The sequence below is a fragment of the Diabrotica undecimpunctata genome, chromosome 4, assembly GCF_040954645.1.
Source record: "Diabrotica undecimpunctata isolate CICGRU chromosome 4, icDiaUnde3, whole genome shotgun sequence".
Classification (NCBI taxonomy): domain Eukaryota; kingdom Metazoa; phylum Arthropoda; class Insecta; order Coleoptera; family Chrysomelidae; genus Diabrotica; species Diabrotica undecimpunctata.
Genome location: NC_092806.1, coordinates 8,963,369 through 8,984,653, shown reverse-complemented (window position 1 = coordinate 8,984,653; position 21,285 = coordinate 8,963,369). Strand labels below are relative to the sequence as shown.

Sequence of the window (21,285 nt, the reverse complement as noted above, 5' to 3'; positions counted from 1 at the left end):
TAGTAGTTTATATGTCTAATATATTTTGGTTCCCGATGCATCTGCCAATTTTTGTGTTTATTATTGCCAAATACATATATTCTATGTTTAAATCTTGAAAATATCAATAATTCGTTTAAAATAAAATTCACATTGAAAATTGTCTTTTTTTATTCTAACATTTTCTCTATATAGTACACAAATTGACTACTTTTACATATGATTGAGATTAAAGACTTTTTTGATTATTATCAGTTTAATGACAGATTTTGTCTTGCACAATAAAAATATAATGTATTCAACAAGGATTTAGTAACGATTTATAGAAAAGAAATTGGTGAAAAGTAAATTTCACGTTATTTCCATAGTTCATGACGAATATTTGAGGATAAACTTAATTCTCGCCTTCGGTGGGTATGTATCCAGAGACCTAAAACATAAAATAAATAATATTAGTATTATTAATCTAAACATTATAAAAATGCTTTCTGTACACATTGCTTCAGAACAAAGAAATTTGGCAAAAGTGTATATAGGGTATAAAAGTGTCTGCCTGAAGCATAATTTCCTGCTCAGAACAAGTAACATATCAAATTTGTATACAGTAAATAAAATTATAAACTGTTAAAATTTCTTTAAGAACTTACACACCTACGCATGTTCCACGCTTAGCTATTTATTTGGTAATGTTTACTGGACAAAAACATACAAACAGAACCAAAACAGTTTGTATGAAAACATCATCCTCGTAGTGCAATAGAAAGAACGACATTATCCGGTATTTAGCAGAAAGAGGACATATGGATATAGATAAGCAATTAGAAAAACAGATTGCTAATTTAAGAATATTTTTCAGATGCAGGTTGAGGCAACTACTTTACTTCGCGCGATTTGCAGAAATGTGCATAAACCACCTTTCTAAGGACGAAATATGGCGCACCCGGATAGCTAAACTTCTGCATGGACAGCATCCCAATGAAGTTAGCTAAGACTATGTCGACAATACGTGGAAATGCGTCGAATTATTGGTTGGCATCAGGAAAAAAGGTTCCTGAAACAGAAGGTTTTCTACTCGTCATTCAGGATCAGGTTATACCAACCAAAAATGTTGCAACATTAAATGTTGCTCTAGCTTGTCGAATTCTCATTTTTATTTCTTCTGTATACTCGTCATTTTCATTAATAATTGTACCAAGATATCTGTATTTTTTTACTTTTTCTATTGGAATCCGACAGGTCCTTTTGCAGCTTCCTTTATAATCATTTTTCATTTGTTTCCATTCCTTTTCTACAGTTCATTCCTCTATTTCTTCTCTACATGTTGGTATTCTTGTTTTAAACATGGTAAGTCCATGGAATTTTTAGAATGTGTTCCAGGCGTCATAACAAGCTAATTGTCAACGTCTGGGTTTGCACGGCATGTGGTAGGTTACCGTGTACGTAGCATTTTATCATGCGACATCATAGAGTTAAACCATTTTTTAAAAAAGACGACCATAATAATGGAAAACTATCGAAGTATCAGTCTATTGAATGAAATCTGTAAAATATGCTCGAAAATTATTAACAATAGATTAAAAAATTTTACTAGAGCAATTATAGGAGAAAAACAACTAGGTTTTCGAAAAGACAAGTTTACTAACCAGAATCATTTTCATTATAAAACAAATTATAGCAAAATTAAGAGCTTTCAGTATATATGCGCGACAATTCAGAGAGCATTAAAGAACACGACAAGACACGATACTTTATAAGATAATGGAGGCTGTTATATGGATGTAAAAGCTAGGTAATGTCCCAAAGAGGTAACTCTAAATTCACAAAAGAGTAAAAGGCGTTACAAGACTTTATGGACAGAAATGAAAATGTAAGACGTGAATGGAATATCTACTGGAACAATTAGAAAATAAAAGAGTACAGAACAAAATGGACAAACCACATAAACGAAATAAATAAAAGTCGGCTAACTAAACAAATATATCGAAAGGAAGAAGTATAGAATGACCCTTGAAAAGATTTTTGATGAGTTATTTTTTAAGTTTTATACCGGAAAAAGCCAAAAGTGTCTAAACCTAGGAATAAATAGACATATTTTTGTGTACTAAAACATGTCTTAGTTTTCGAAAGAACTAAAACTATATTTTTCACTAATTTAGTCAAATATAATTCTTAAAAATTATATTCTTCCTGCTGAACACCCACTATTATACGTGAAAGTATGCCTATATTTGATAGACTGACAGCATTTCCCCATCTAATGTTCCGGCCTGGAGATAAAGTCGGCCATGAAAAAGAAATAAGTACCAACTTTTATTATTGTCCATAAGAATAAACTTTGATATTTTTCAAACCCATCTGGATGGTACATGTTCTATAGTATCCAGTTAATAATGGAGCTAGAGACTGAATCATCTTTCCTATTCCTAAGTTTTTACAATAAAGCTCTGTCAGTTTTTATTCTTTTCATTTTAAATCATCCTATACTGAATCAAAGTGTTTGATTCATTTTTTTGTACCTATATTCTTTACGTACTTGTTTTCGATACCCACTTATTGCACTTCTGAGTTTCATAAAGAAAAACTTTCCTTTTTTGTCAATCTCGCACGGAAACATCAATAACTTTTATCACTTACTTTAAGTATTCTGTCAATCTGCCTCCACTTAACCTTTATTATACACTCATAGTGCTGAAACTGTATCTACAATAGCGTAATGGATACATCGAAGAAAAGCTTGCAGTCATTTTCATGTAATTTTTCTCTGCTTGGGTTTCGACGTCAAAAAATAATATCAATTTCAATAATCTTCAGATATGTAATACTAGGCGAAGGAAGTATAGAATAATATTTCTAAAAACGTCTCATGTTGGATTTTTAGATGGATTTTTGGCCCTAGGGAACTGGAAAATCGGCTTATGACATAGGCGGATCTTCCTGAATATTATTGTTATTTAACAGACTAATTATATTGAATTTTAGAATGCAATTTTGTTGTGGGGTCAATAATTATTCGTGCAAAACGTGGCGAAAGATAAAAATCATCAGAAACCCCTAATAGTACCTTTTGATTGGGGCTCGTTTTGGTATTGAATTATGCACATATTGAAATGAATATTATAATCGTATAAATGACATAATAAAATCATTCTATAGAGTTTAATTACTGTATTAAATGCGAAACTATTGAAACATCCAATACTGGATGACATATACAATTTTGCAGATACTATATGAAAGAAGAATTACAGAAAAACAAGATCCGATTCCATCAGTTAAAAAGTATAACCAAAAGAAGATTGTAAGGAAATGAAGGGTTTGCAAACTTGTATAAAACAGTTAAAGAACAGTCAGGTCTCGAAGTTTTCGATGAATATATTGCGTACAGTGATCTAGGGGTTCAGAAGTTTTAGGTTTAATTGTGCTAACCGCGGAAACTTTTACAAACTTATAATACATATAGTCAGTATCCCCTATATATATATATATATATATATATATATATATATATATATATATATATATATATATATATATATATATATTCTATACAATTAAAGTTACAAAAATGTATCTCAAATACCCCCGTTTCGCGTTTCGTACTACTTCAATGGCTTAAATTAGACGAACTTACCGGCACTGGGACGTCATCAAATCTCTTGCCGAATCGGAGCCTCAAAGAAGGAGATCTTTCGTTTGTTCCCTAAAAGAAAAAAAAAGGGAATTAAGAACTAAGATCTAATTTAAAAGCTGTAAGAACTTAATTAAAAATCAAATCTAATATAGAATATTCCATTTTTTCCGAAAATAAAGTGCATTGATATTAAATGGAGAAAAGGTCGTATTATTCTAAAAGACGATGGATAAACATTTCAAATATCCCGCTTTGTTTGGGTAAGGGATTAAGTGTTATGAAAAATATTGAAGCTAAAATGGGAATAATCTGGACATAATATCGGGACGTTTCATTATTTGGAATTTCAATTAAGTACACAATATTATTACATTGAGGTTTTGGGCAAACATAAACAACATTTGATAAAATTAAGAAGCTATTTGTTAATTTCTAGACATTTGAGTATGTTTTGTCTTTAAAGTCAAATCTACTGTGTTTAGACTAAAAAATTAAGGAGAAAAGGATAACTAAAGCAATTGCTACATGATTACGACATTATAGGACATATTTATAACCAGTAAAAAAAGGAGAGTTACAAAAGGTGATGTGAAAAATATGACAAACCAAGAAGAAGATCTCAAAATCAGAATAAACAAACATAAAACGAGTACCTGAAGAAAATCAGACTGAGGAAATAAAACGAAGAAGACTAGCTTGGGCAGTATTTGGTAAACTTTCTTATATGACGAATTACACAGAAAATATCTACTTGTTTGATGCCAAAAACATTGATTTTGAAATTTGAGAGTACACTCTTGGGACCAATTTTTTTATTCTTTAGTACTCTGAAGAAAAAACTGAACAAAAAATGAGCAAATTATTAGTGATTTTGGATTGTAAAATTATCGCGATTTTTACACCGGCACCTACAAACATTTTTAAAAAACAAAAATGCTGAAAAAAACCTTTTTTATCCAATAAGCCAATAACATCAAAACTAACATTGGTTTCTGAGACAAAACTTGCCGATAATTGCGTAAGCATCTGACACTGAAGACTCAAACTTCAACACTCAAAACAGACACTTAAAAGCGTAGGCGCAAAATTTTGGGCCAATGCTTTTTAAATGCATTCATTTTTTTCGAATCCTAAAAAAACTAATAAGTATTTTTGAAAAATTTAAACGAAGAATGAAAGAATACATTATTACTGAGGGCCGAAAGTGCCTGAAAACTTCTAGATTGTTTATTTTAATAAGTTACAGGGGTGAAAAAAAAAGAGAAAATTTAGTGTGATTTTTAATTTCAAATACCTTATTCAAAAAAACTTTTTGTTTATTCTAAGGGACTTTCGGCCCTCGGTAATAATGTAATCTTTCACTCTGCGTTTAAATTTTTCAAAAATATTTGTTAGTTTTCTCAGGATTCGAAAAAAATGAATGCATTTAAAAAGCATTGGCCCGAAATTTTGCGCCTACTGACGGCGGCGCGGCGGCGACGATTTATAACGAACGATTCGATCTTACACTACCTATTTATTATAGTTATTTTTACATGCAACAAATTATGTTTTAAATTATACCATTTGTTTATATTTATTTAGATTATTTAAATTTTAGAGCATAAAACTGGTATCCTTGTCACTACAAAAGAACGAAGTAGGGCAGAGTAAAACCATTTATAATATTACAAAAACTAAGCAATTAAGTTGATTATTTCTGAAAGCGCTTAAGTTCTATTTAGGTCATTTTTCTTTTAATATGCGAAATTAATTATTGACCTAAAATCTACCGTTTGGTGCAGAAATGAACTAAATTCGATTATTCCTTACTTGCATTTCTGTGTGAGAAAATAATGGTTTAGCGCAGAAAGGACCTAAGTAAACTAACTTAGTCCCTTTAAGAAATAAATATTTAAATTTGTGTCATGCTGTATTTGACCTTGTGCTTTGTTTTGAAATATTTTCAGTGATTTACCAGCTTCGATACTGTGTGCAGTTAAGAGTAATACAATCACATTTTTCTGGCAATATGTCTAGTTCGGACGAAATAAGAATTACTGAAAGTGAAGGGGAGGCACCTAAATCAGATAATCTTAGAAAGAGACGGCGAGGTGTGAAAAATGATGATAATCTGATACATCAGAAAAATGTAGCAAAACGAAGTAGCCAGAAAAATGAAAACAATAAATTAGGGGAAGTATCTTTTGATTATTTTATTCGCGTTGGAGATCTGAAAGTAAAAGTGTGTTGTAGGTCACGATAGGAATGACGTGGCAGGGCTCGCATTTGACTATACCAATTGAAAATGTTTATCTACCATATATATCTGTACAAGAAGTCTTCTATAAGACTTAACTAACATACATAATCTTAAAACAGAAAATTCTTTTTTCTATATTTATCACGAAGGACAGGCCGATAAGGTCCCTAAGGAAGTATGCACCTTTTTGCTTGATTATATAAAAAATTACATACCACCCAACATAAAAGAGTTGAAACTTTTTTGTGACAACTGCCCTTGGCAAAATAAGAACCACACATGATAAGATTTGGCCCTTACAGATATAAGGCGCTTCGATAAAATTGAACATTATTTTCGCGTTAGAGGACACTCCTTCTTGCCCTGTGATAAGGATTTCGGTGTTATAAAAAGGTACTTAAAAATTTGACAGAATATTCGAAATTCATAAGTACACAGAAACTATTGTTAATTCAAGTGCCAAAAGCAAGTTTACTGTAAAATAATTTTAAACTAGTGAGATTTTAAGCAATGGTGGCCTATGTATTATCAAAAGACAAGCCTCTCCACTATATCCCAACAAATAAAATGTTCCTTGATCTCCAAAAACTCATTTTGCAATTTCGATCTTTAACCATTATGTATATAGCTCCGAAACTCCAGGTTATGTAAGGGCATCGGAATATATTAATAGCATTTTTGGTGTTAATCACTTCGATTTGGCTTTACCGAAACACAACAGTCAATTTAATATCGAATGGCCCAAAATACCAGCCTATCCTGAAGACATGGTGCCAATTTTGGAAACAAAAATAGGCCATTTTCAAAGCTTTAACCAGTGGGTACCAGAAGATAAGCAAGAGTTTTACGTCAACATAATAAATTCCTGGAAGACCAAGAAATCCAAAACCAAAACATCTTAATAGATATGTAAACCATTTTTTTTTCGATTTTGTTAAACTTTGTAAGAATACTGTTTTATTTCTGTTTTATATTATTTATTTCTTTAATTGTGGTTAAATATATTTTTGTGACTGTTTTTCACAATAAAATTACCATATTATAGGATTATAAAAACCTAAAAAATTAAATTTGCTTTATAAAATGTATATTTCTGAAAGGACCCAAGTTAATTTTTTTGAAAAATCAATTGATTTAATTAATACACACCTTTAACCGAACCCTACTAATAAAAAAAATAATAAAAAGTTTAAAATATCAAGAGGTTAAAAAAATCAACATTTTTCTGTTTTTCTCAAAACTTGAAAATATCATTTAGTACCTTTAAGAAATAATCCATTTTGTAGTTTACTTACTGTGGTATCATCACCTCGTTTTCCGAATCGTAGACGTAGAGAGGGAGGTCTTTCGTTGCCGTTCTGGAAAAGAAAAAAATTTACTATATATACATTATATATATATATATATATATATATATATATATATATATATATGCCTAAGGGAAGCTGCACGCCAATTTAATATACCTGTTACAACATTACAAAACAGAGTCTCTAGAGGCTTTTACAAAGGCAGGCTGGGTGCAAACACTCTCTTTTCAAATGAACAGGAAGAAGAAATGAGTCGTCATTTAATAACGTTATCTAAAATATTTTATGGATTAACCCCAATTCAGTTGCGAAAAGAGGCCTTCGCCTATGCAGAGAAATTAAACTTAAAATATAGTTTCAACAGAGAAAAACAAGAAGCAGGTAAAGACTGGTTATATGGATTCATGTCAAGGCATCCTGAGTTAAGTTTCCGTAAACCTGAAGCAACAAGTCTTAATCGCATTCAAGGTTTCAATAAGGATCAAGTCTTAAGGTTTTATGACAATTTGGGTAAGCTGTACGATGAATACAAGTTTTCACCTACTCGAATATTTAATGTCGATGAGACTGCCATTACAAACGTAAATAGGCCTAATCGGATCATTGGACCTAGAGGCCAAAAACAAGTTGGAGCCGTTACAAGTGGAGAAAGAGGCAAGAACGTGACGGTATGCTGTTGTATGAGTGCCAGCGGACCTTTTACACCTCCACTATTCATTTATCCAAGACTGAGAAGAAATCCTGCTTTAGAAAAGGATGGGCCTCCAGGTTCTTTGTACTCCTGTTCAAAAAGCGGTTGGATGAACGAAAAAGTGTTCCTGTTTTGGATTCAACATTTTGCGAAAACCAATAAACCTACAAGAGATTATCCCATTTTACTGGTGCTGGACAATCATTCCAGTCATTGCTCCATTGCAATTTATAATTTTTGCAAAGAAAATGGTATCATTATGCTGTCAATACCTCCACATACCTCGCATCGTCTGCAACCACTAGCCGTTAGCTTTTTCTCATCATTGAATCGAGCATATGACGTTAAATGTGATTCGTTTTTAAAATCTCAACCCTATGAGAAAATTGAAATGTGCCATATAAGCACTTTATTCTCAAAGGCGTATACTAGAGTTGCAAGCATAGACAAAGCTGCAAACGGTTTTGAGAAGACCGGAATTTTTCCATTCAACCAAAATACATTTAATGAAGAAGACTTTTACAGTTCAAACGATAATCAAACTCAACAAAATAATAGCCAAGAAGGTCTTTCACAAACTATTCAAGAAGATTTACTGGAACCCCAACCAGGCCCTTCCAAAGAAAACCAGATATGTGAAAATACCGAAAATGTTTCATTCAGCGATATCTTTCATTCAGCCTTTACCGAAAGAAAAACAAAAGATATCTGTTCCGAAGAAGGGTGAAAGAAAAAATCAAAGATCCGAAATATTAACCTCAACGCCTTTGAAATTAGAACTCGAACAAAAGGAGCTTAGAAGGAAACAAAAAATGGAAAAAGAAATTGAAAAACAAAAATTTTTAAAAAAGAAAAATAAAACTGCAAAGAGAAAAGTACTACAATCTTCAAGCGAAGAGGAAGATTCGACATCATATAAAGATGATGAATTTGATGAGAATGACGATATTAATACCGACGATTGTAATGAAGGAGAATCTTGTTTAATTTGTGGTGAGTTCGGGAAAAGCGAACTTTGGTTCCGTTGCATTATATGTGGTAGATGGGTGCATAAATTATGCAGCGGCTCGGACACACCGGACAACTATAAATGTGATTTTTGTTAAAAGGTAATACTGTTCGCCATTACCCTTCTCATGTTTATTATTACCCGACATTTCGGGTAACAGCGAACATTTCGTGAAAATTTTTAATTGAGTTTTTTTATTATTAAAATTTTTATTTTTGATTATCCAATAACAAAAATTAATAGCTGTATTACTGTTAGCCACTCTGTAGTGGTTTCCGAGTTTTCAACATTTTTATATTTCAAATAAACAATTATTTTCCTTACGTGTTCGTAATTACCCGTCGTTCCCCTAAATAACAAACTAAAAAGGATAAAGGAAAGACACTGTAACAAATAAGAAATATTTATCAAAATTATTTAATTTTGAAGATATATTAAACCAAACCAGATGGAAGCAATATGTACTAACAAAAAAACATATGTAACAAAAATTAATAACTGTATCCAATATTAAATCACCATTAAATCGAAAGTTTGATTGTAATGTATAACAGTTTTTGGTTTACTTATTCGAATGCCATCTTTGACTCGTCCAGTTTTCTTAAAGGATAGAATATATTATAGATAAAAACACATAAAACCATTGCTAGCTTAAGTTATTAATACAATTATAAAATAATAAAATATACAGAGCGTGGTATTTAAATACCAAAGTGACTAATGATATCAGAAAAATGGTAAATCTGGCAACATTGCGAGCATCAAATTTTAAATCTCTGTACAATTCGGACCATCCATTTAAGAGAAAATTAGGCGTTTTCAGACTTTGGTCCATCCTGTATATAGAAAAAGTGAAGCAGAAATAGTCAATTAAAAAGATAAAACAAAAATGATTTATTTTGGGGAAGGGGCGTTGACTATATAAATAAAAAGATGCTTAAGCAAGGAGAAATTTACTAAATTAAGTGGAAAGAACTTGATTGGACGAAGCTACTTTTCGAAATCCTACCTGGTTATTATAAATAGGTGCATGTCATAATGTAAGTTGTTTAAAGTGAATTTCTAAGGTATATGGAAAGTACTTACAGCATGAGACATGTAAGCATCAAAGTCATCGGCGCGTTTTCCAAATCTGAGGCGAAGTTGAGGCTGTCTACGTCTTTCTACCTGGTGCAGACCGAGTTGGTCGTCAATGTCCTTCTGCATAAGAATCTCGACGAGATCGTGGATATTGTCTGTAAAAAAGAATATTGGTTATAATCATTGTATAAAATTTAATTTTTTTGTATATTTGTAGTTAATTTTCAGAGAAACTATGAATTTTTCACACAAATTTGATAATGTTAGTTCTAGAATGCTTAGCAACTTTGGTGACCTTAAGTTTTTACGAAGTGTTAAATATTATAAAATAACTATAAAAATACACCATTGTATGAAGCAATTTAAGAACATGGTTTAAGAAAACCTCAACGGAGCTGTTTCGAGCCGCAGCGAGCAAGGTCATGATTGCCAATATGATTTCCAACATCCGAAACGGATAGGAACCAGAAGAAGAGAAGAATGAAGCAATTAATTATTTAAATGTTGACTGCACTTTTATACAAAATGTAAGAGGAAATTTTACAGAAAATAATCACAAATTAATGAACTCATCTGAGCATTAATTAACTATTGCTTGAAAGATTTTTATATCCCAGTCAGACATCACTGAAGTCAGTTTAGCATATCAAAAATATTTAGATAGGGTTCACCTTTAACTTCACACTGTTTGAAACGTCGATTTCTGATTTGATAGGGCTTGGAAAAACATTCAAATTCTGTGTGAATCCGAAGTCGACTTCTATTTTCGTTTAATTCGGACGCCGCTATTAAAATAATGGAGTCATATTTGCTTTATCTGTCTATTACCATATTACGGATGAGTTGTTGATTGATGACCATTAATTGGAGTAATGTTTTTTCATTATTTGGATCCATTCGTAATTTGTATCGACTGCCGGTGATTACGAATGCTATGTTGTGCACACGACAAATAACTGTATGTGGACAACGTATAAATATATAGAGGGTGAGAATTTAAAAACTTCCCATTATTTATATCATCATTTTCAAAAACGATATAAAAAATTTGAAAAACTTTGTTTCCATAAAAAGGGTAAACCCAGACAATTTTAAATGGAAAGGGTAGTCAAATGTACATCATTTTAAAAATCGTTAATACTTTTCTCTCCAAGGATAGCTTTATAAGTCTGCAAACCCTATAAAGAAGTGGTAACTCCGTATTTTTAAATAAACTCTACCTAAAATGAACACCACAAAACCAAACTTGGCAACGTGATAGCAATTTGGTCCATTAATCAACCACAATTCCTCCTATACTTTAAGTTATTGTTGAATATGATTACAGCTATATATATATATATATATATATATATATATATATATGAAAGTAAAAGGTTGCATTTCATTTCAATCGGAACTCCACCATTGCTCTACACGTGTTTCGAGTTATTCAACTCATCATCAGGAGCACTTGTGGAAGTTCAACTGAAATGAAATGCAGTCTAGTATTTGGTTATTATAACCAAAATAACAGCCTCTAGTAAGAGGCTTTGAATTTGCGGTTCACCTAATTTACTATCAGAGAGGTCTCTGGACTTCTTGTTACTTCGTATAGATGTCGCTGCTAGCGTACCTGGCTGTTATTTTGGTTATAATAACCAAATACTAGACTGCATTTCATTTCAGTTGAACTTCCACAAGTGCTCCTGATGATGAGTTGAATAACTCGAAACACGTGTAGAGCAATGGTGGAGTTCCGATTGAAATGAAATGCAATCTTTTACTTTCATTTAAACGTCTTTCTCTACGTAAAGAGCGAAAAAGATAGTAATTTTCAAAGGTGAATCGTAGATGCATGTTGAAGTAAAAAGATACTTCTAGCGTCGTTAAAAGTCTCTAGTAAGAGGCTTTGAATTTGCGGTTTACCTAATTTACTATCAGAGAGGTCTCTGGACTTCTTGTTACTTCGTATAGATGTCGCTGCTAGCGTACCTGGCTGTTATTTTGGTTATAATAACCAAATACTAGACTGCATTTCATTTCAGTTGAACTTCCACAAGTGCTCCTGATGATGAGTTGAATAACTCGAAACACGTGTAAAGCAATGGTGGAGTTCCGATTGAAATGAAATGCAATCTTTTACTTTCATTTAAACGTCTTTCTCTACGTAAAGAGCGAAAAAGATAGTAATTTTCAAAGGTGAATCGTAGATGCATGTTGAAGTAAAAAGATACTTCTAGCGTCGTTAGAAGTCTCTAGTAAGAGGCTTTGAATTTGCGGTTCACCTAATTTACTATCAGAGAGGTCTCTGGACTTCTTGTTACTTCGTATAGATGTCGCTGCTAGCGTACCTGGCTGTTATTTTGGTTATAATAACCAAATACTAGACTGCATTTCATTTCAGTTGAACTTCCACAAGTGCTCCTGATGATGAGTTGAATAACTCGAAACACGTGTAGAGCAATGGTGGAGTTCCGATTGAAATGAAATGCAATCTTTTACTTTCATTTAAACGTCTTTCTCTACGTAAAGAGCGAAAAAGATAGTAATTTTCAAAGGTGAATCGTAGATGCATTTTGAAGTAAAAAGATACTTCTAGCGTCGTTAAAAGTCTCTAGTAAGAGGCTTTGAATTTGCGGTTCACCTAATTTACTATCAGAGAGGTCTCTGGACTTCTTGTTACTTCATATATATATATATATATATATATATATATATATATATATATATATATAAGCGAGGTTTCTACGGGCTCTGCCGCTTCTCGCATTTCGACCGCCATCGTTTTCTGCCCATCCATTCGTCTTCTTTGATGCTTCTCTGATAACTCAACTCCAAATTATCTCATGAAAATTGATCAATTTTCCAAGACTTTCTTTCTTTCTCCAAGTACACCTGCAGAATACTGTCGATTATAAATAACACAACATCTAAACTTGCTGAAGGTTTAGATGAAATCAATATTAAAGTTATAAGATATGTTACCAGTCACATATATAAACCCTTGTCACATTTAATAAACGAATCTTTTACGACAGGCCAATTTCCCAATATAAAGGAATCCAAGGGATTTCCAATTTTTAAAAATAAAGGTTCTGCAAGTAATATTAAGAATTATCGTTTGATTTGTATACCTAGTCAGATTGCAAAGCTGTTTGAACTTGCATTCTGTGAAAGACTAACAAGCTTTCACCTAACCTAACGTACCCTATCCTAACCTAACCTAACAAGCTATCTAGAAGCATTTCATTTATTGCCAAATGATGTCCAAAATGGGTTCAGGAAAGGCAAATCTATTGTAAGTGCTGTTGATGACTGTCTTGTAGCACCAACTACATCATGTAAGCCACTATTTATAAAAGCTAGCATCTTAACTATTCCTAGCCTATTTTACAGCTAATAATGTATATAAAAAAACATGAGCAAACATTCATTAGATACGCTGATCTACATTCACATAACCCACGCCTAAAAGATAACATATATCAGCCTTTTTTCCGCCTGGGAGTCGCACAGCATGCTCCTATTAGCTACATTGGGATCAAATATTTTAAAAGTTAAGTGACATGTCGGTGACACATAGGATGCATCTTGGCACTTGGAAGAATATTTAAATTTTTAATGTATGTCTTGTAATGTATTTTGTTTAATGTAATTTTTAATGTACTAAACTTTTAATGTGTGTAGGTATACATTTGTATAATACATAATATTTTTTTGACTAGTCAGATAAATTTGTGTAATGTTGTATACATTGTATAAATTTCTAGATGAATAAATTCTATCTATATATCTACCTAATAACAAGTTTTTTCAAAAGAAATAAATAGTGTTTTGAAATACATGGTGATTCCATATAAGTTTGGTTGTGTGTACGCCAGTTTATAGAAGAGAAAATATCTTTATTCCAAAACATTGTTTTAGTATTGGGCGATACATTGGATCATTTTGGATCCCAACAATTACAGTCTTTGTCTTGTACAAACATCATATGATATTCATATTAATTTAAGCTCTAATTTTACAAAGGCTCAGATAGGTACATCTTCACGAACTCTTTCAGAACTGTACCAGTGATAATTTAAACTTTTTACTTGACACAAGATTACTGTAGTATATGTAAGTTCTATTGTATCTTTGTAATTTTATATCTATATTTAATATATATACAAAAATTAAAGGATAAAAATAATTAGTTTCTAAAGTTTTATCAGCAAACTTGTGAGACATTTCTAACAAAGATAAACACGAATTTTGCTCCATCGTAAACTCTTGTTTATTCCAGCTTCTTTATGGCATTTAATATACCAGACCAGAGTCTGCCGTACACATCCACGGGATTAAATAATTTCCTTCGTGCGCGCGCTTAAAAAAACTTTTTCTGACAATAAAGACACAGCAACTGTCCGAATTTCTTCCCCGCATGTCCTTAATCCTGACTGGAGATCCGTGAAATGTTTAGGTGATTAGACCAAGCTGTGTGCGAAGAAGTTGAAACTACGGAATATGATCAGAACGGTTGTGGGTCTGTGTACGTTAGTTCGGTCTATAAAGGTTTTATTTTCCACAAAACAAAATGATTATTATTAAAATAAAACAAATAAAGTATTTATGTAAGTAAAATAATATCGTAATAGAGCGTAATTAGGATCAATATCAACATGAAAATAATTAAACATCTTCAAACTTCCTTTATCATTAGGAAATCAGAATTGAACTGTTATGTCGAATCTACAAATACCTGCAAATAAAGGTGTTCTGACAATGGAAAAGGCCCAGCTGATAATAAAGGTCGTAATTAGTATGAATGGTACAATTGGTCCAAAAAAAAGGCCTAACCCCGACATCCAAAGTAAAAGTTTTCCTTTAACTACAAATTGTTCTAAATTTTTACATAGTAAACACTATATGTCATGTCACAATATAAATGGTCACTCACGTATACATAGAAAATAACTAAGAAATAATACAAGAACATATAACATATACAGTGAAAACAAACAAACAAATTTCTGTATACTATACAGGAATTTGTGAATACAAAGAATTATGCAATATGTCAGGATACTATGAATCTATGGTTTACAGGTACGAATTTGTTACAGTTAAACCAGGATTTAGATTTTTCTAATATTTCCTCACTGTAATCAGTTCTACCTCTACATAATAAGGTTAATAGGTCAAAGACAGAGTATCTTAAAATAGGAGATGATGGAGAAGATCCAGAGTTAGAAATTAGAAACACAAATGCAATGAATATAAATATCTTGGATTTATAATATCTTAAGAAGGCACTATCAAAAGAGACATCGAAAACAGAACGCAGCAGGGAAAAAAAGCGGTAAACATTCTTAACTCTCTACTATGGTCTAAAGATATTAGACAAGAACCGAAATTGACAATCTATCGAACCTTGGTAGAGCCTATTATGACTTATGGGGCAGAAGTTTGGCAGATCACGAAAAAATATAGAAAAAGAATAGAAGTAGTAGAAATGGATTTTCTAAGCAGAGCGTGTGGTGTATCCAAAAAGATCATATCAGGAATGGAGATATTAGAAGGAGTACAAATACTGTATATTCCAGTGTAGACAGAATTTAAACGAGACAACTAGTGTGGTATGGTCACGTGAAGCGAATGAATGAAGATAGATGGCCAAAGAAAGCTTTAAATTATATACCACAATAAAGAAGAAGAAAGAGAAGGTCTTCAGTTGCCTGGAAAGAAAATGTACGGCACATAATTTGAGATAGAGCCATCAAAGAAGACGAATGGATGGGCAGAAAACGATGGCGGTCGAAATGCGAGAAGCGGCAGAGCCCGTAGGAACCTCGCTTATATATATATATATATATATATATATATATATATATATATATATATATATATATATATATATATATATATATATATATAAGCGAGGTTCCTACGGGCTCTGCCGCTTCTCGCATTTCGACCGCCATCGTTTTCTGCCCATCCATTCGTCTTCTTTGATGGCTTGAGATATTTATTGTTAATGTATTGATAATTTATTGTTTTCTTGCTAAATTTTATATTGTTCGTCCATTTCTCGGATTATTCGATTAAGAAGTTGAGTTTCTCGTTCACTCTCCTTGGCAGTTAACGCTCCATTTTCGTTGTTAGAACTGGCACAGTTTTTATCATTTTCAATGTCACAGCACTTAAGGAACCCTTCGTTTACAAATTCTAGTTTATTTACTTTAGCACAACTGTAGTGAAATATTTCATCGCACTTTATGCACTGGATGTTGTTAGTTGTTTTTGTTTTTCAACATTTAAACATGGGCTTAAAATTATCGTCATCGTCGGTCGGCGCCATCTTGTGATTTAAGTTATTATTGTTGCGAAGAATAAAAGTTTTTATTGAAAATAAAGAAACCAACAAAAAAATCAGATAACACAGCCCGGGGCGGTATAGATTATTTGTTTTAGTTGTAGATTGAAAATATCGAAAATAAATAAACTAACTTTGGCTTTCAAAAACGAAAATATGCCTTATGTGGGGTTAACGGATGTTCAAAGATGAAAGAATATTGGTATTGTCTCAGAGGGACATAGCTGCAATGGTAGGCGTAACACAGAGCGTTGTGTCAAAAACCCATGCTATCAGGAATCAGCAACGCTTAAGAATATACCAAGATAAAGTCGCCAAAACATATATAAGGGGGTGAAAGAAAATGACATATGGCGCCGAAGATATAATTTTGAACTATACACAGCATACAATGAACCCAAGGTCATAACATCCATAAAGATCGGATGTCTGCGCTGGATGGGCCATGTTGAACGGATGTAGGATATTGAAACACCAAAAGATATAATGAGGCAAACACCAGTAGGGAGAAGGTCAAAGGGAAGACCCTAACTTAAAAACATGGAATAAGTGGAACAAGATCTGAAAACACTTAAGATTACCAACTGGAAAACAAAGCAAGGAACAGAACAGAATGGCGGAAAATCCTAGAACAAGCCAGGACCCAGAAAGGGTTGTCGAGCTACTGATGATGATGATGAAAGTCGCCAAAAAGTAACAACGGCTTACCAGGATCATTTTATTGTCCAATTAGCTAGAAAAGACCCAACAATTTCTCACACGCAACAATAAATAAACACAAGTTAAACATTATTCCTTGTACATTGAAATTGTGTATGCTATTGTATATATATATATTCAGGGATTCTACAGTATTCACTGCCTTCCCTCGCTCAACCGTTTCCATATCTCTCTGTTGTCCCATTCTCCATCATTTAGGCCTCTCTTACTTATGGCGTCGTCTACTTCGTTCCTCCAGGATTTTCGAGGTCGTCCTCTTTTCCTCCTTCCTATGGGGCTCCATTCGGTTATTCTCTTTATCCATCTGCTGTCACTAGTTCTTCTTACATGTCCATACCACTTTAGTTTTTTTGGTCTATGTATATTAGTATGTCTGTTTCGATTGACGTTCTTTGCTTTATTTCGTCATTACTTCTCCTATCCATTCTTGTTACTCTACAGCATCTTCGCAGACATTCCATCTCTGTTGCTACTATCTTACTGCTGTTTTTCTTGTATACCAGTCTTGGTATATTCTTCTTGTAGTTTCTTCATCATGTAGCTGAGGTCGTCTTGGTCTTATGCAATTACTACTTGATCGTCTGTAAAGCTTAACGTATATAGGTATTCGTTCCGTTCCGGTACTCCCATGCCTTCGCATTTTGTTTTCCATGTAGTCAAGGCTTTCTCTAAGTATATTTTGAATAGGGTTGGAGATGTGGAACAACCCTGAAGGAGACCTTTTGTTGTGGTGAAGTCTCCTATGATTCTTGTTCCCATTTTAATGGACACTTTATTTTCTATGCTATGCTATTGTCTTTAAAACAAATAATTTCAATTTTATTATTTGGGAATTTATGGGTTTTTTTAATTTTTATGCATTGGTGATTAAATTGCTTTAAAATAAATATTTTTTGACTCCGTAGGTTGGTTTTTTTTTTAAATTCGCTTAAAATAATAAGAAATATCAGATGATTCCATATAAGTTTGGTTTTGTGTAAACACATTTAATACAGGATAACTGTTTACGATATTATTGATATACGTTTTTATCGATGAGCATGAAAACTAATATTTATTTGTCAACCACCATTGTGTTACAACTGATATGATTTTATTGTCGTTTGTAACAAAAATGTGCCCTTCTTGACAATTCAGATGCATGTAACGATATGCATTTTTGTTTTTAAAGTTTTTATGAGTCCACGCAGACTAGTTTCTTTCACAGTAAATGTATTTTGTGCCGTCTCTTGCTCGGAAGCTATTTGCTAGGAATAAATAGGAAAAGGCCTTTTGTATGAAATTGGCATTTTATATTCATAACAATGTATCATGTAGTTTAATAATATAAAATACTTCTATTTTTATCACAACTATTGGAAATGTGTTATTATACGTAAATAAATGCATATATATGATTGAAGTTTAGTAGAAATACTTGCTAAATTAATTTATTTAAACAGGGTAGTTTATAAGCTGCTTAATTTAATATTCCTAAAAATAATCGCAAGAATATTATTTTTATAATATCTTGAATAATAAACAAGAGAGATGAAAAAACTTCTTTCCTTTAAAAGGGTTATAGCTTGTCGATTTTCTAAACGGATGTGACCTTGAAATATCTACGCGTCGGTTCATCCAAATTGTGGTGGAGGTACGGTGGAAGCGTAGAATTGTACTTTGCGCATGCATGAGTCATAGCCGTTTAGATAATCCACTACCTCTAGCTATCATTACGGCTATTTTCACCTTTGGTACTGCTGCTCCAAACAGCTCAACAGAGGTACAGTTTTTAGCATTGTTTCAAATTATTTAGTCAGGATAGACGTCGTCTTTCCAAACTTCTTCTACCCAGTACCTTTTCAGGTATGGTGATCTGCAGCAAAACATATCTCCTACCTCTCCTGACATGGTCGTGACCTCTCTTCCTTGGAAATAAGTAATCTTAACCACCCAACTTATTTTTAAGATTTTCCTAGACGTCCATATCTTAAACGCTTCTTTTCTTTTACTTATATCATTTTTTTAGCATTTACGTCTCCACTCCATAGAATAACACCGAAAACACTTAATACCTCAGTATTGGTTCTTTGAGTTGCAGACTCACATCATTGCTGCAAAGTATTCCTAAATTCTAATCGGGTTTTCTTATTTTAATTTTATTTCTTGCATATTATAATCGTTGTTTTCGGTAACGATTATTCCTAAACATATATATCTGTCCACCTTTTAAACGAGTTTGCCCTTAAACCATGACCTCTCTTGTTATTGTGTCTTTACAATGATCATGAATTTCGTCTTTTTGATATTTAAAGTTAGTCCGCCTTCTTCTCTACTATCTACAATCTTATCCATCAAAACCTGCATTTTTTCAACCCCTCTGCGGCTATTAACGTATCACAAGCAATTAAGGGCTATAAAATTTTTTCTTATGACTAAGTTTTCCTCCTCTGCCAGTAGGTTTTCATTTTATTGGAACGTTCTCATTTCCTCTCTTGTGACCGCTTGCTAGAGGAACAAGGAACTGGAATAGTGAAAGGGATAAGGTTCTTAGTAAATTTCAACTCCCTCTGCGGCTATTAACGTATCACAAGCTCATTTCGGCTTATTATGGGCTACAATTTTTTTTTATCTTTCTTATGACTAAGTTTTCTTCCTCTGCCAGTAGGTTTTCGTTTTATTGGAACGTTCTCATTTCCTCTCTTGTGACCGCTTGCTAGAGGAATAAGGAGCTGGGATAGTGAAAGGGATAAGGTTCTTAGTAGATTTCATCTTATCTCTGAGACCTTGACGATCTTGGAGGTCACCAGGTATTGCCTCTTTCAAATCTTTTTTAAACCTACCTTGCCTATTTTTAATACGACGATAATCTTGAGATTGAAAAGTGAATGCGATGGGTGAGGCTTAGAGGATTCATACGTTCTAGGTGACCATAAAACATTATTTTTTATTTTCTTATGTTGGTAACAATGTTTTGCAAGTGTTTATATAACTCATGATTGTGTTTTTGGAGAAATTATTCATTTTCTATGACGTTTTTAAAAAAATTTGTTATTTTTTTATTATTTCATCAGTCAACATAAATGGAGAGTTTCTGAACAACTTGAGGTTTGCATCGATTATGGGTAAACAACTCTTCTTTGGAATATATATACTACAGCTGTAGTGAGAATGTACTATGGCAACAGAAACACATTTCTCTTAGAAGGGTATTAGGCAAGAAGACACCATCTCTCCTAAACTATTTACCGCGTTATTACAGAATGCTATGAGAAACAATAATTGGAAAAATATTGGAGTTAACATAAATGGAGAGTTTCTGAACAACTTGAGGTTTGCAGACAACATAATCCTTATTGCAGACCGGGTAGATCATGTCTTGTACATGAGTTGGTCTTAAAATGAACTTTTCAAAACACAAAATGTGTCCAATCTTGTAATGGCCAAAAAAAACAAGTACATAGACCTACCTTCGATTATATACGAAAGTGCAACAGTATCTGTGAAACTTATAGAACAAACTGAGCCTATTAAAGTAAACCGGGGCACCGAACAACCCGGGGATTCTGATAGAGAGATAAGTAGATGCTGTAGGCCGGTTGTAACATCAAGATCGGGTGTTGTCGGGTATCTTCGGGTCGGGATCGTTTTTCAAGATGGCTTCTCGTGTCGGAACGTGAGCTTACGTATTATCAAAGCTGTAACCAGGCACTCAAATTAGTACCGTCTTCCTTTGAAATTGTGTGAAACGAGCTCTATACTGAAAAGACCTCGCAGGGTATACTGAGCGGAGAAGTTCTCATTCCCGCCACGGCGCATCCCAATGGCTTATAGTGAACGTCCTATCGCTGTATAGGACCATAGGGTAGGTGTAAATAAGATATAACTAAATAAACACGTGCAGATTAACTGGATAATGACACAGATTCACCAATTATGTAATTAAATGTAGATTTCTGGATTAAACATGACAAACACACTCAAACACAACACTATACCAATACACATGCACATCTACACCATGCTTAATCGGGAAATCACCAGACAGATGGACCACAAACGGCTTATCGTACAATGAGATTTGTTCTGTGAGTAATCCAAAGGTATAATACCATCGTGCTCATGGGAGGCACAGCATTGCGAGAAAAGTGTTGCCTAAACGATGCCCTAACCTAGAAAGCTGGCGAATTCTGGGAAACTATAGCTTAAGCATAGTATTGACACAGTGCCATACTTGATGGCATTTCGTCCCAACTCGTGAGAACAAACTAGACACGGAGATGACTCAAAAATGAGTGAATCTTCTG

General features: G+C 33.0%; 1 protein-coding gene across 1 annotated transcript in view; it reads right to left on the bottom strand.

The window, feature by feature from the left end:
* Positions 1–132: 132 nt before the first annotated feature.
* sNPF (short neuropeptide F precursor) overlaps positions 133–21,285 on the bottom strand; it is a 185,734-nt gene continuing 164,581 nt past the window's right edge. The window contains exons 3-6 of the mRNA XM_072528822.1: positions 9,949–10,097; positions 7,148–7,210; positions 3,611–3,679; positions 133–409 (exon numbers count right to left, since the gene is read on the bottom strand). Of these exons, the coding sequence (XP_072384923.1) occupies positions 374–409; positions 3,611–3,679; positions 7,148–7,210; positions 9,949–10,097 (317 nt within the window). The 3' untranslated portion in view covers positions 133–373. The remainder of the gene's footprint in view (positions 410–3,610; positions 3,680–7,147; positions 7,211–9,948; positions 10,098–21,285) is intronic.